We start from the raw sequence: 14,221 nt of genomic DNA on the forward strand, positions 1-14,221 counted from the left end.
ATGAACCACTTGCACCTAAAGAAATAATTGTATGAATATAATTTACATGTAAATGTAGTTTCTTATGAAGCATCAGAATGGCAAATTAGGCCCTGCAGACCACTATTTGCAATTAAATTATTAATGCTTCTGATAAAACTTCAGATCAATTTTTGTTGACCTTTCCACATTGTAACATTACAAATTAAGTCTTCCTGAACAAAATCTATTTAGTTTGAGTCAGATTTTTATTTTCATTACCTTGGCTAATAAGATCAGCATAAAAACTGTGTTAACTTAGAATACACGAAGTTTTAAATTGGTTAGAAAACAGATTAATACGACATTATTTCTGTGGCTATGTTTGTTGCAAAGAAAGAACTAGTGGATTAATTCAAGAAGATACCAAGCACTTTAACACTTTTATTTTACCTACAAATTAGTGAATAAATTATTTACTAATTTGGCTTCCCAAAAAAGATGCATTTTTTTCGTACTCTTTTTACTCAGCCTGCTTATTTTGTAATGAAATTAATTGATATACTGTTCTGGAAATATTTACAAAGAAAAGGTGCCTCTTGTCAGGTGAAAGCTGAAGCTCATCAGTGTGTGCCAAGTGCTGTCATCTCTGTAATGCAGAAAGATTACAGGGACCAGTGCAACCCTAACAGTTCCTAACAGTTGGCAGAATAGCAGCTTTCACTGTAGGAAAGGGGGATAAAAAAAATCTGGATTGAGGTTTATGTATGGGTGGCTTCCAATTACGTGCATTTTAATGTAACCCAAATTTTGTGTGGTGGAGCCTATTCAGAGGATGAAGTCTTTGGACTCCATCTGATTCTATGTAATAATTAAGACTTGCATATTTTAAATCTTTAGTTAAAGTGCTGACAGGTCCGAAATTAGAGGCGTAATCTTGTTGCTTTCATTCTATTTTCTAACTTTGTCCTACATGGTAGCTGTAAAAGAAGTTGAATAGTTTAATAAAGGTAAAAGAAAGAAAGGGAAACAAAAACCCTCTCTTCAAAATCTGGTTTACTTTAAATTTTTATGCTTTGTGTTGTAGCTCAAAACTTTCCAAAATCCATTTAGTAAGCTTTGAACCATTTGGTTTGAGGTTTTGTTTTGCATATTTGACAGCTGGGCCTCTCTGGAACAATAGTCATGAAAATTTAATTAAAAATTGTCTACAATGTAATTATTCTATACTGTACCATTCAGTGAGCATTTTTCTGTGTCTCTGGAATTCTGTCTACTTATCTAAACTGAAAGAACTACTAATATGAGCATTTTGTACTATTCTAAGAATATGCTTTATTGGTTTAAAAAGTCTCTGCTTTTGTTTTTTTCTGACTTGGGAACTGTTTCATTGTTTGGTTTGACCAAGATGGAAAGACTTGGGTCAACTTGAAGTTAAAGTATTTTAATTGTAGTGATATTTTAGACCTGATCTACTTCTGTGAGGAGCCAGTTAGGTTGACTACACGCATTTTCCTAGTTTGAGGATTACTTGTTTAGTCCATGAGGATTAGAAACTTGCAGCCACCCACGTACTGCATTAAGATAAAACATTTGTTGATTTGTTTTGTATCCTATCCTAACATTGAAGCCTTTTAGGTATGACTTCTCAACACTTGATTTGTGTGCTGTTGTTTAGATTTTGTTTGCTCTTAAAAAAAAAAATCTTTTGAGTAAGTGGTTTTTATTAAAGGTTACTACTCGAGGAGAGGCTCACTTAGAACTAAATGCCTTTAGGAGGAAGCATGACTGTGCCTTGGTGATATCTGGGGACTCGTTGGAGGTAAGAGTTTGGTTTCTATCAAATTGTATTTACACTTCATGAACATAAAATTAATGTGTTCATGAAGGATATTGGTGGCTTCGTGCTCTTAAACTTTTTCCAGTATTTGACCATGTTGTAAGAGTCACTACTGTTTTTCACTGAGTAGTGACAGAGTGAGACACGTTCACATTTCTCTGGTCTCCTGTACAGTAACAGAATGAGATGAACCAAATCTCATGGTAGCATGCCATGGTACTGTTTCTTTGTATGAATGTAAAGCATGTTATCTGTCTAAATGAAATGAATGTCAATTTAAAGTAATAGGTTGCATTTGGAAGACAGCAGCTCTCTCAGGTATCTCTTACAGAAAGATACCGTGCGAGCAAAACCCCATAGAAGAGATCTTTACACTGTGTTTTTGTGTTAGAGCACATGCTGTATCATTTCCCCTTTAACATAAACCTCCACGTATTTTTTTCCCTTAGGTTTGTCTGAAATATTATGAGCATGAATTCGTAGAGTTGGCTTGCCAGTGTCCCGCCGTAGTGTGCTGCCGATGTTCTCCCACCCAAAAAGCCCATATTGTCAAACTGCTACAGCATCACACTGGAAAACGCACATGTGCAATAGGTAACTGTTGACACTATCTTCCTTTGCAGTAGGTAGATCTGTAATAAGTTTACACAGCAGATGGCACCTTTGAGAAAGAATTCAAACAAAACTGAAAAGACGTCTTTATCAGCCACCAAGTAGTTGAAGTAGTTACGTAACTGTAGAAGAAAATACCATGAGAAAGGTGTGTTTTTCTTTGTTCCTCCTCAGGGAAAAGTCTTGATGGCTGAAATCATTAATCCATAGGTTATCTGTGAGAATGTAAAGCTATAGTAGGAAGTTTTTAAAACATTGTGAAGGTCAAGAGAGTAAAACCTCTGAAGAGCTGAATATTGCAGTGGCATTTTTCAGGTGATGGAGGAAATGATGTCAGCATGATCCAAGCAGCTGACTGCGGGATTGGAATTGAAGGCAAGGTAATGTTACTAGTCTCACTGTCAAGTGTAACGTGATTCTTAGATGGTAGTAAATTGAACATTTTGAATTAAAGCATACTGTGAGATGATAGAAAATGCTTATTCTTTGAACCTGTAAGTTCTCTGCTTCTATGTTCTCTGTTTTTCCTTTTTAAATACACAAAGAAAAGCAGAAAATACCATAGTTATCTCTGTGAATCTATTAATTTATCTGAAAGAAGCAAGCGAAGCCATTAAACATACTTGATATAGAAACTGTATTGTTTTTATGACACGCACCAAAAAAACTGTCTTTTGTGTCATGTGGCAGAATTGATTTCTGAAGCAATGGCAGCAAAGTTTGTAATTTGTAAAATGAACTATGATTTCGAATTTTGAATTTTGAAGCATATTTTCTACACAGGGTTTTATACTTTGAATATTTTTATTTTGTTTCTAGGAAGGAAAACAAGCCTCCCTAGCAGCTGACTTTTCTATCACACAGTTTAAACACATAGGTAGGCTGCTGATGGTACATGGTCGAAACAGTTACAAAAGATCAGCAGCACTTGGTCAATTTGTCATGCACCGAGGCCTTATTATTTCAACTATGCAGGTATTTAAAACTCTTTTCAGAACAGTTACAATCACTACATCTCTTTGAAATGTCAAAAAATCTTATGCAGTATTCTTTTTTCCTTGTTGTGATGTTTCATATATAGAACTTTATTAAATATGTAATTATTTTCTTTTTTTGTAGGCTGTGTTTTCATCAGTCTTCTATTTTGCATCGGTTCCCTTGTACCAAGGTTTCCTGATGGTAGGGTAAGTTCACATCAGCAGTTACAATATCTATTAATAATTACATCCAAACGACTTTTTAAACAGCATCCTATAGTTGGTGTCTGCCCCATTTCTTAGACATTTATCATTGGTATGCTAACAAGACCTGGAATGAGCCTATAAGAAAAACCTCAAACTAGTTTGGATGTGCTGTTATATCCACTATATGAGGTGGGAAAGTTCTCTGAAGACAGAAAACTGCATAGCTTTAGAAGATATCATATAATACTTTCGACTTTCAGAGCAAAAACAATAGAGGAAGTGTCAGTGTCAGCTGTTATACAACTTGCAAGACAAGCCTCAGTGACCGTTAACAAATTGTTAAAAAATGGAGCTGAAGCTACTATGGAATTTCCATTAAATAAGTCTGGTACATTAGTTTTCTTTCTGAATCATGTATGTAGAATTAGGAGCATGCTGATCCTTTTGCAAAAGCTTCTTTAGAGATACACCTCCCAGAATCATGCAGCTGAGATACACGCACAGATTCATGTTTGTCCTTTTTCTCTGCCCCTTATGTCCTAAGAGCTTCTTTTCATACTTCTTGTTTTACTTTATTTAAACAGTAATGACTCAAATTGTAGCCAAATCAAGGTCTGTTTTCACCAAACACTGCAGAGGCAAACTGTAAACTTCTCCAAAATGCTTGTAAATAGTTATGCTGTCCTTCTGAGAGTGCACAACTAATGTGTGCATAAAACCCAAAGCCTCTTTCTTAGCTGCTAAGACTTTGGTTCATCCTCCTGCTTTACTGTGATGTCAGAAAAGCAGTGCTTGTTTTTTCTTTAGATTTCATGCCATCTTCTGTTGATGAATTCAAATGCAAAGTCTTTGAACTTGTTATCAAAATGCAGAAGCGCAGTGTAACAGACAATAAATTTGGGGTGATATATGCATGGGAAAAAAGGACTTTTTTTTTCTTTTGACATATAAAGTCTCTTCTCACAAATGGCAGCTCTCAGAATCCCAAGACCAGGTTACATTTGTGAAGCTGCCCTACATTGGTGAGCTGTCTCAGTGCTGCCAGCTTAACTTCATTCATGTTAAAACAGTAGTTGAACACAATATATTGGTTTAAAATCATATGATACAAAAACGCTGGTTTGTGCTTTCCTTTCCACAGGTATGCAACCATATATACTATGTTTCCAGTCTTCTCTCTGGTGTTGGATCAGGATGTGAAGCCAGAAATGGCACTGCTGTATCCAGAACTTTATAAGGATCTCACAAAGGTATGAATGTTCTCAGTGCTGAAATACGAAGAACTGTTGAAATTGCTGGTGTGAAAAACTCTGAATTCTTACAATCATTTCTGTAAGGTGTTCCATGCAGATAAATGTGTAACTAATGTAATGCAGACTTCTGTGTTGCAAAAGTAATCTGTGGTCCCAGATGTTCCACTAGGTTTTGTTAATAGATTTCTAAGTCACCAGACTTCAGACTGAAATGTCATAAAGGCATATTGTTACAAAATTTGCTCTTAGTCTGACCTTAGGAGCTTCGATAAGGAGCTTTTCATGGTTATTTTTTCACAGCTCCTTCCTTTTTAACTAAGAGATTTAATTTATGGATTGATTTTTCCCGTCTTCTGAAAATTGTTACTGATCTCTCTCCTTAAGCTGACTTTCTTTAAATAATGGGTATCAATGATTGAAATGTCTTTGCTGAATCATCATGCAGTTACTGCTTACTACAAGAAAGACGTAGATGCTCTGGAGCGTGTTCAGAGAAGGGCAGTGAAGCCAGTGAGGGAATTGGAGCATCAGTCTTAGGAGGAGTGGCTGAGGGAACTGAGCCAATTGTTTAGTCCAGAGAAGAGGAAGCTCTGAGGAGACCTTATTTCCCTCTACAACTACCTGAAAGGAGATTGTGGCGAGACAGGGGTCAGCCTCTTCTCTCAGGTAACTAGCAATATGACAAGAGGGAATGGCTCAAGTTGCACCAGGGGAGGTTCAGATTGGATATTAGGAAGGACTGATCCTCTGAAAGAGTGTTCAGGCACTGGAATGGGCTGCTGGGGAGGTGGTTGAGTCACTGTCCCTGGAGGTATTCAGGAAAGGTGTAGATGTAATACTGAGGAGCATGGTTTAGTGGGCAACATTGGTGATAAGTGGACAGTTGGGTTAGATGATCTGGGAGATCTTTTCCAAACTTAACCATTCTGTGATTCTATACTTTCAGTTTCCGTACATATATCTGCAAATAATAGAAGGGTGTTGTTTCTTTACCCACAAATATGGATTAAATCACAAGAGTTTTCTTAAGTTTTTTTTCTGAAAAGCACTCCAGCTCTATTTTAAACTGCTCGCTAGAAGTGTTATAATACAAAGCAGAAGCAAGAAGAAAGATGTTCTAAGGACAGTGTATTCTTCAAAGACATATCTAAGATTTCAAAAGTAGACTGCAGTCATAGAGTTGACACTGCAGATCCTTTGTCATTTGAATTGTACTAAATTAGCTATTCACTATGTTAGTCTATGACAATTTTTTTCTCTTCTATTTGGAGATCTCTTCTTCAGTATCTTTTAAGTTTCTTTGAGATCGCAGATTTTATCTCCAGAAGGTGTATCTCTCAGTTCCTATGGGTAGTTGTAAGCTAGTCTGTGGAAACCTGCTGATGGGATTTTTCTGTTTCAAAAGATAGAAAGAAGTTAACCTGCACTCTGAAACTGCCCAGGATGCGTAGTAGATGATGGCAGACTTAAGATTTTTCAAGCTTAAATGACAGTTCTAGGAGGTAATGATTTACTGGCTTTCCCAGCTTACATTGTACCTCTGTGAATGTTAATGTAGAACACAAATTACTTTTAGAAAATAATAATAATAAAAATGAAAACGTGGAGCAACTAGGGAGTACGTTAATGGTTCAGTATATGCCAAGCAGAAGATGATCACTGAATGATTATGGATGAATAGACAAGAAGTGCTTTACACGTGCTACATTTTACTTCACTATAATAAGGTAATCTTACTGTGTGTGTTTATTGGAACAGCTTATGATCATGGTGTCCTAGTTGTGACACTAGGGAGTGTCCTTGTTTCTGCACATTACTTTGCAAATTCTGTATTATAATACAGATCTCTAGCAATGCTGTTCAGCTAGTGTTACTCAAGTGCGTGTTGTATTCCTAGGAATTGGTTTCTTCTCTAGGATATGCTGATGGTGAAAGAGCTTTCAGGATATTAAGATTAAAATATGCTTGCACAACTCATTGAGAGACTCTCTATTGCAAGAACAAGCAAAAATTAGCAATTATTAAAATTACTTCAATCTGGATATGATACAGATTGACCTGGACAGGGTTGAGAGGTGAGCCTATAGGGACTTCATATAGTTCAACAAGGCCAAGTGCAAAGTCTTGCACCCATGTCAGAGCAAATTCAAACATGAATACAGACTTAGTGATGGGTGGATTTAGAGCAGCAGATTGAGAATGGTAGATTAAAAACTAAATATGAATCAGCAGTTTGTGCTTGCAGCCCAGAAAGCCAACAGTATTGAGGGCTGCATAAGGGGAGTGTAACTAGCAGGTTGAGGGAGGTGATTGTCCCCATCCCTACTGCTCCCATGACACCCCACTTGAAGACCTGCATTCAGCTCTGGAGCCTCCAGCATAAGATGGCCAATGGACCTGTTGGAGTGGATCCTGAGAAGGCAATGGGGATGATCAGAGGGCTGGAACACCTCTCCTACAATGAAAGGCTGAAGAGTTGGGGTTGTTCAGTCCAAAGAAGAGAAATGCATGGGGAGAATTTATAGAGATCTTTCAGTGTTTAAAGAGGGCCTAGAAGAAAGACAAGGAAAGAGTCCTTACCATGGATTGTAATGACAGGATAAGAGGTAGTGTCTTTGAACTAAAAGAAGGCAGGATTAAATTAGTTATTAGGAAGAAATTTTTCATTACAGTGGTGATGAGGGACAGGAACAGGTTGCCAGAGAAGCCGTGGTGGATGCCTCATCCCTGGAGGTGTTGAAGGCCAGGTTGGTTGGGTCTTTGGGCAACCTGACCTAGTAGGAACTGTCCCTGCCCAAGGCATGGGGATTGGAACCCCCTTGCAACTCAAACCATTCTATGATTCTGTGAGGGCTGGCTACTTTCATCTGAAAATTATTTGTTGCCTGTTGTGTAGCATTTGCTAGGGTCTTAGAAGTGACATAATCCTAGTTTTATAAAGTTGAATCAAAACTCAAACTTATTCTTACTTTACAAATCTCAGTAATTGGGAGCTAAAGTCTACAGTGGAAATAATGCATGGTACTGAAAGGAAAATGAGTAGACACTCAAATGAAAAAACAAATGAATGTGTACAGCTTTTATTGTTTGATTTATGCATATGATTCAAACTGTAACTATCACGAGATTTAAAATATTTTGGGTGCTTGCATAAAATTTATAGTAGCAGTCATGTTTATGGTGTGACTGAAAATAGTTCATCCAACATGGAGAAGTGACTTGTGACCATGGTTTTCTTGAAGTTTAGGTCAATAGGTGCAGAATGTTATTTTTCTTGCAGACTACTTTTGTGATAAGACGTAAAAACACTAAAAAGTGTATAATATGACTGTTATTGGTCTTCTGAAAACTAACTGTAGCACTGCAAGCCAAAGTGTGTGTGTTTGCCATTTAAGACCTGAACTGTCCTGCCCCCAATTTTAACTGCATGCAATTTCTATGCACATTTGCAATGAATGATCGTAAAAACGAGCGGAAGCTTTTTAGCTTGTATCACTTCAAAGACTGCTTGTTATACTTGTAAAATGTCTCTGGAGTGCTTAACTATTAAAATATATGAATTTAATAGATTTTTTTTTAAGTAGTGTTTAACTGTCCTCTCACTTCTTTCCCTTAGGGAAGATCTTTGTCATTTAAGACCTTCCTCATCTGGGTTTTAATCAGTATTTACCAAGGTAGGAGAGAGTCGTGAATTGATTGAACTGAGAATTTTCTATCTGCTATTGTATTTTTATCTGCTGTGTATAGTTTTTCAGGAGCAGGTTAAATTCCCAAAGCTTAACATTTCATCAGCAGTTATATATATTGCTTTCTGTTTATCTTGTAAATCGAGATTCCTGCAGTGTGCCAGGCCTATGGATTGGCACGGGTTGTTATTTTTATTGATGCGTGTCGTCTAAAGAAGGACATGGCTTTAATTAAGTTCTAATGCAGAAAAATTTCAGCGAGTGCTTATCACATTGCATATCCTTACACAGTAGTTTTCTTTCACGGAATGACAGAGGTACTGTTGAAGAAATCTGAATTATGTAATCAGTTAAAAGTAATTACACTTTCACTTATTATTTTGTCATTTAGACAAAATCAGGTTAATTGACAGTTCATCAGATATTTTGCTTGAAAAGATACTTAGTTTTCTAACAGTTTTGTTTCTTCACTGCTCTGTTTTCTTTTATTTCACGTGCAAAAAGCACAGTAAATATCACATCTCTTTTTTACAAACATTCATGTTACCCAATATCTAAATAACAGTTTAAATAAATAATAATATAAAAAAAAAACACTGAGTAAACTTTCCTAATAAGCAATAAAATGTTCAGTGTGCAATTGAACTAAAATGTCATTGTAGAATGTTTTATTAAATTTGTTTGCCTTTCCCAGGTGGTATTCTGATGTATGGAGCCCTGCTGCTTTTTGAATCTGAATTTGTACATGTTGTTGCCATTTCCTTCACTGCCCTTATCTTGACTGAGCTCTTGATGGTTGCACTGACCATACGAACATGGCACTGGTTAATGGTGGTGGCTGAATTTCTCAGTCTTGGCTGCTATGTGGCCTCTCTTGCATTTCTAAATGAATACTTTGGTAAGTAATAGTGTTTTAGGAAAGTTTTTAAACAAAATTTTTCAAGTGTTTTTTTCTCATTTTGGTTAAGAATGTTGTTATGTTTTATGAAATAGAGCTTTTTCTGTAAGAATATGGATTTAATTCATGTTGTTTTAAAATACTCTTCTGCCTACTTGTCCCAGGGTTTGATTCTCATTTTTCCTGTTAATATGGTTTATCTGGGTGATAAACTTTTAAATCAAACCTCACATGCTCTTCCCCTCCTTGATCTCATCTTCCAACAACAATCCAAGCTGCTCATCTTAAATTGTCCTTGAGATTTGTACTTGAAATGGATATGTTTTGATAAAATGAGAATCGTTCACTGACCTGGTGATCTTTCTGTCTCATTGCCTCTAGCCCAAGAGCTGAGGCATTGCGAAACTAGAAGGTTTAGCAACACAGGCTAAAACAGAGGCAGAAAGTTATTGATATTTATATAATCAGTCTATTTCATAACTACAATGAGATTCTATATAACTTGCTTTGTTTTAAAGTACGTTTTGCCACACTGTGTCTTATGGTTCTCATTATTCATAATTCACAAGATTTACAGTTCTCTCCTATTAACAGTCCAAGCATCTGAGTGTCAATAATACATATTTCTTTTTATATCAAATTGTCTTTCACTTAAAAATTATCTTGGTCTTTGTGTGATTTGATGGATGTAAATTACAGAAATACACAAAATAACTGTGATTATACCTCAGTATAGGAGTAGCATCAGGCTCCTCCTTCCTCTGTTTTACAGGAGATGACAGTAAGATCCTTTCTTGTTACTTCTCATAGCAGAATTAAATGTGCTATATGGTAGTTTCTAGTAATTGCAAGGTTCTGCTTTCACTCCCTGTTGTCCCAAGCGTTCAGTTGTACACGACTTTTTTTTAATTGCTAAATGCTCTGCCACCTGTCTCAAGTGATCTGTTAACTTCCAGACGTATGAAGAGTTGCATTTTAATTTTACACTCTAATTCAGGTTTTACAGAGAACCTTTTTCATTTCTCTGACACTGATACAAGATTCTTCAATAGAGACCATTGGGTTGATTCCAGAGTGTCCCCAGCCAGCTGGCAAGAACATGAACAAGCACTAGCTCTTTGCTCCAATCTTCAAGGAACTTCATAAAGCACAATTTGCTGCTTTGCCTTGTAAAATCATCCATGTTAGAAACATAGAATCATAGACTCACAAGGTTGGAAACCACCTATAAGATCATCCAGCCCAACCATCTCCTCATCACCATTAATGTTGATAGCAGCAAGTCCTTCCATCCCTTCTAGGTATTTCTCATTGAGAAGCACCTCTAGGTGGTGTTCATAAATGTGCTTTAAAAAAAAAAAAAAAAAAGACTTGATAGTGCTCTACAGCTCCAAGTCCTGGAAGTAACTCAGTTTTTAGGTTTCTGAATTAACTGCATGCAGTGACTTCCTTAGGCACGTCTCAATGATGTGTTACGTGGGCTCTTAGTATGTCTGAGCAGGCTTAGGCTAAAACATCAAAATTATACATTGAAATCTAATATAGAAAGTGTTCTTAAATGAGCAAAGTTGGAGCACTAAAGCATTTCTTTAGCTGAATCATTTTGGAGTTAATTTTCATTCACATTTAAAACAGCTCTAATCAAGTTGCTTATACATTTGATTATGCTTCAAAGACGACTCAGGCAAAACGCAAGAGAACTGCCTAATCACTTACAGCCTCAAAACATAACCAAATGAATCTATCTTCACATTTTTGGTTGAATTGCTGTTTAAAACCTTCTGACTGTCATGTGAAAAGCAGCAATATTCCAGTTAATGCTACTAACGTCTTTTCCATTTCCTTTTTTGTTGTTGTTGTTTTTTGTAGCTAGTCTTTGTCTAATATTCTTTTCACATAACTTCCGTATTTTCTGTAAAACTATCCTTTCATTTTCGTTCTCACCCTTGTGTGACAGGTGTAGGCAGAGTGTCTTTTGGAGCTTTCTTAGGTAGGTGAAGTTTAACTTTTCTGGAAGATAACTTGTGGGGTGGGGGATGTGGAGGGAGGTGGTCGGGGGGGGTTCTGTGATTCTTAAGTACAACCTGACCATTGCAAAATACTGTCCAAAATTTCAGTGGCAAGGGTAGGATGTCACTGTTGTTGTCATAGTTGTCACAGAAAGTAGCTCTTGACTGTGACTTGTGGCAATATAATCACATTGCTTTCTCTTTACATTTTTGGGCTGTGAATTAATTTCTGAAGTTTTAAGAATCACTTGGTCTGGTTGTTGTGTCTGTTTCAGAGAAAAATGATCCGAATGTGAAATATAGCATCCAAGAAAATTAGCAGAATTTCTGGTTGGGAAATTATAGTAGGTATGAATAGTTTGTAGGAGTAGAAAAATGATAAACTGCTTTAACCTTTAGCATGAGAAACTTGGTGCTAAGCTGAGATCCCGGTTCTGCTGAAATCACCTTGTGCTGCAAAACTGGGTAAAGAGCATAAGGGGACTCTGAAGCTTTCATTTAAAGAAAATAATCAGCAAAAATGAAATGTTGAGGTTAGCTTTCTCTCTGTGTTGTTTCTTTTGCTTGATTTGTCTGTTCTTAATTTATTCTAATTTGCATAAGCAAACCTTTAAGAGAATTGATTGACTTTGCAATACGAAAGCTCCAGTTTCCATGTTATCAGCTCCCATTATGAATTTTTGCTCTCTGTTTCTGCAGATGTTGCCTTTATCACAACTGTGACCTTCCTGTGGAAAGTGTCAGCAATCACTGTTGTAAGCTGTCTTCCACTTTACATTCTCAAGTACTTGAAGCGCAAATTTTCTCCTCCAAGTTACTCCAAGCTTACCTCGTAAGAGTGCATATATTCCTAGGGGCTTTTTTTTGCTCACACCAGTCTTCAAATCAAACATTCACCGTGCTTTAGTGTCTATGGATTTACATGGGACTAAAGAAACTAAGAAATAAAAGCGATCAAGTGAATAGAGCACAAGCAGAGGAGGAAACATCTGACAGGTACATAACACAGAAGTACACTACCAGGACTATCAGAAATAACCTTTTTTTTTTTTTTTTTTTTTTTTTTAAACCTGCTGATTATAAAATAAAGCTGAATTACTTTTGTTTTGACAGTGCTTCTGAATTATTTCCTTGCTACTGTAAAGGATTTTTTCCTACTATGTTGATCTTCTGCAAGTTGAAATGAAAGATTCGGTGATTACAAAATTTCCTAATCTTCTTTTAATGTTCCCATGTGGACAAACTCATTTGTCCATACTTACTATACCAAACGTAATACCTGTAAATGCCATTGTCTGTATTAGCAGCTAAATATTATTCCTCATCAAACATGGATAAATATGCACTATTTGAATTATGTACAGATGTCTGCGTAGCACAGTATTACTTTAGGAGCTGTTGCCCATTTCTGTACTCTATTTCTGGCACCAGTAAATATTACAGATCTGTGATGTTGACAGCAGTTCTTTCAATGCACATTAAAAACCAGATTGCACAGAAGCTGTTGTGTAGAAAACTAAATGACAAATTCTGTACATCATTCCGCTGTACCTGTTGACCTATACAGATAACAAAGACATTGCTGCTCAGTAAATATGTTTTAAAATTTTTATTCATTTTGTATTTGTAAAACTGCAAATAGTGTCAAAGTACATTTCTATATATGAAAAGTCCAGTAAACCTTGTATTAGCTAAGATATTTAAATTGCCTTGTAATCTGTTTACTTGGGTTACTCAGGTAAAAATGAAAGATGAACACACAAGCATTGTGGTAGGAAAATGTCATCTTCCAAGTTGTAAATGTTACGTTTTTATAACTCAGTTTGAGTGCAATCTTGTTTAAAAACAAAATCTTTCTTTTTTTTTTGCATGCTATCAACTGTCAGTTGTATATCCTTGCTGAGTTACAACATTTACAGCAGCTGAAGATTTGTTAAAGGATCTTACTCTGATAAAACCTGAAGGGTCCAAATGTTACGTGCTGTGCTGGAAAGTAGGATGTATTTTAGTTTCCTGTTGTGCTATAATTTTTCATTCTCAAGAAGTACGTATAACAAATTGGGCATAGCCTCATAATGAGTGGAGAGGATTAGTATAACTACCCGTGCTTTATTTATTAAATATCGGTGTTGGTTTTTTTAAACACTTAATATTTATGTCATTTTCATGTCTGACTCTATGCCTTTACAGCAAAATTCCTTGCTTGATACCTTTTCATTTCTCCCTTGTACGATTATAATATTGGATAAGTAACATCTAAGTAATAAATCTACTTCCTGGGAGAGCAAAAGGGATTGCAGCAGAGATATGTGGACTACACCCCATTAATTTTGTTTTGAAAGTTTTTCCTAGCAGTTCTTTGCTTGCTTTTTTTTTTTTCTTTTTAATTTATTTTCATTCCTCATTAAAAAAGCAATAAAGCCTAATTTTTACTAAATAGTATTGATAGTATATGTATTAAATAAACTACTGAGGTAGTGTTTCTTTGAATTGCACAACACTGCGCAGCACTTTGCTCTGTCCTTCTATGAACTCACTTCTGTGAAAGCTCCACGAGATGTCACTGTTCTCGCATCCTAGCAGAAGCCCTTCTTCATTTCTTGTGGTTTTGGAAAGATACCCTTGGTTAATAGTTTTAGTTTAGTCCCATTTTCTTTTTTAGTTGCTGATTTGCTTTCATTTTCTTGGTTGTTGTTTTTTTATCCCCAATAAGTGTTTTTTTCCCCTTTGAACCATTAAGAAAAGCCAGCACGTGCAGATCTGAGGTATTGATGATGTTTT

At 36.1% G+C, this 14,221-nt stretch overlaps 1 protein-coding gene across 6 annotated transcripts in view; it reads left to right on the top strand.

The window, feature by feature from the left end:
- ATP9B (ATPase phospholipid transporting 9B (putative)) overlaps positions 1-13,877 on the top strand; it is a 155,991-nt gene extending 142,114 nt beyond the window's left edge. For 2 of the 6 annotated variants that reach the window (XM_052697876.1, XM_052697881.1), the window contains exons 21-30: positions 1,691-1,780; positions 2,248-2,392; positions 2,726-2,790; positions 3,230-3,385; positions 3,530-3,594; positions 4,736-4,844; positions 8,464-8,521; positions 9,228-9,431; positions 11,389-11,421; positions 12,140-13,877. In XM_052697876.1, coding sequence (XP_052553836.1) covers positions 1,691-1,780; positions 2,248-2,392; positions 2,726-2,790; positions 3,230-3,385; positions 3,530-3,594; positions 4,736-4,844; positions 8,464-8,521; positions 9,228-9,431; positions 11,389-11,421; positions 12,140-12,276 — 1,062 coding nt within the window. In that variant the 3' untranslated portion in view covers positions 12,277-13,877. Of the gene's footprint in view, positions 1-1,690; positions 1,781-2,247; positions 2,393-2,725; positions 2,791-3,229; positions 3,386-3,529; positions 3,595-4,735; positions 4,845-6,252; positions 7,912-8,463; positions 8,522-9,227; positions 9,432-11,388; positions 11,422-11,715 lie in introns of those variants that run through there. The other 4 variants (XM_052697880.1, XM_052697879.1, XM_052697877.1 and 1 more) reach the window with 4 other exon arrangements.
- Positions 13,878-14,221: the final 344 nt, after the last annotated feature.

The sequence above is a fragment of the Tympanuchus pallidicinctus genome, unplaced genomic scaffold, assembly GCF_026119805.1.
Source record: "Tympanuchus pallidicinctus isolate F22 unplaced genomic scaffold, pur_lepc_1.0 scaffold31, whole genome shotgun sequence".
Taxonomy (NCBI): domain Eukaryota; kingdom Metazoa; phylum Chordata; class Aves; order Galliformes; family Phasianidae; genus Tympanuchus; species Tympanuchus pallidicinctus.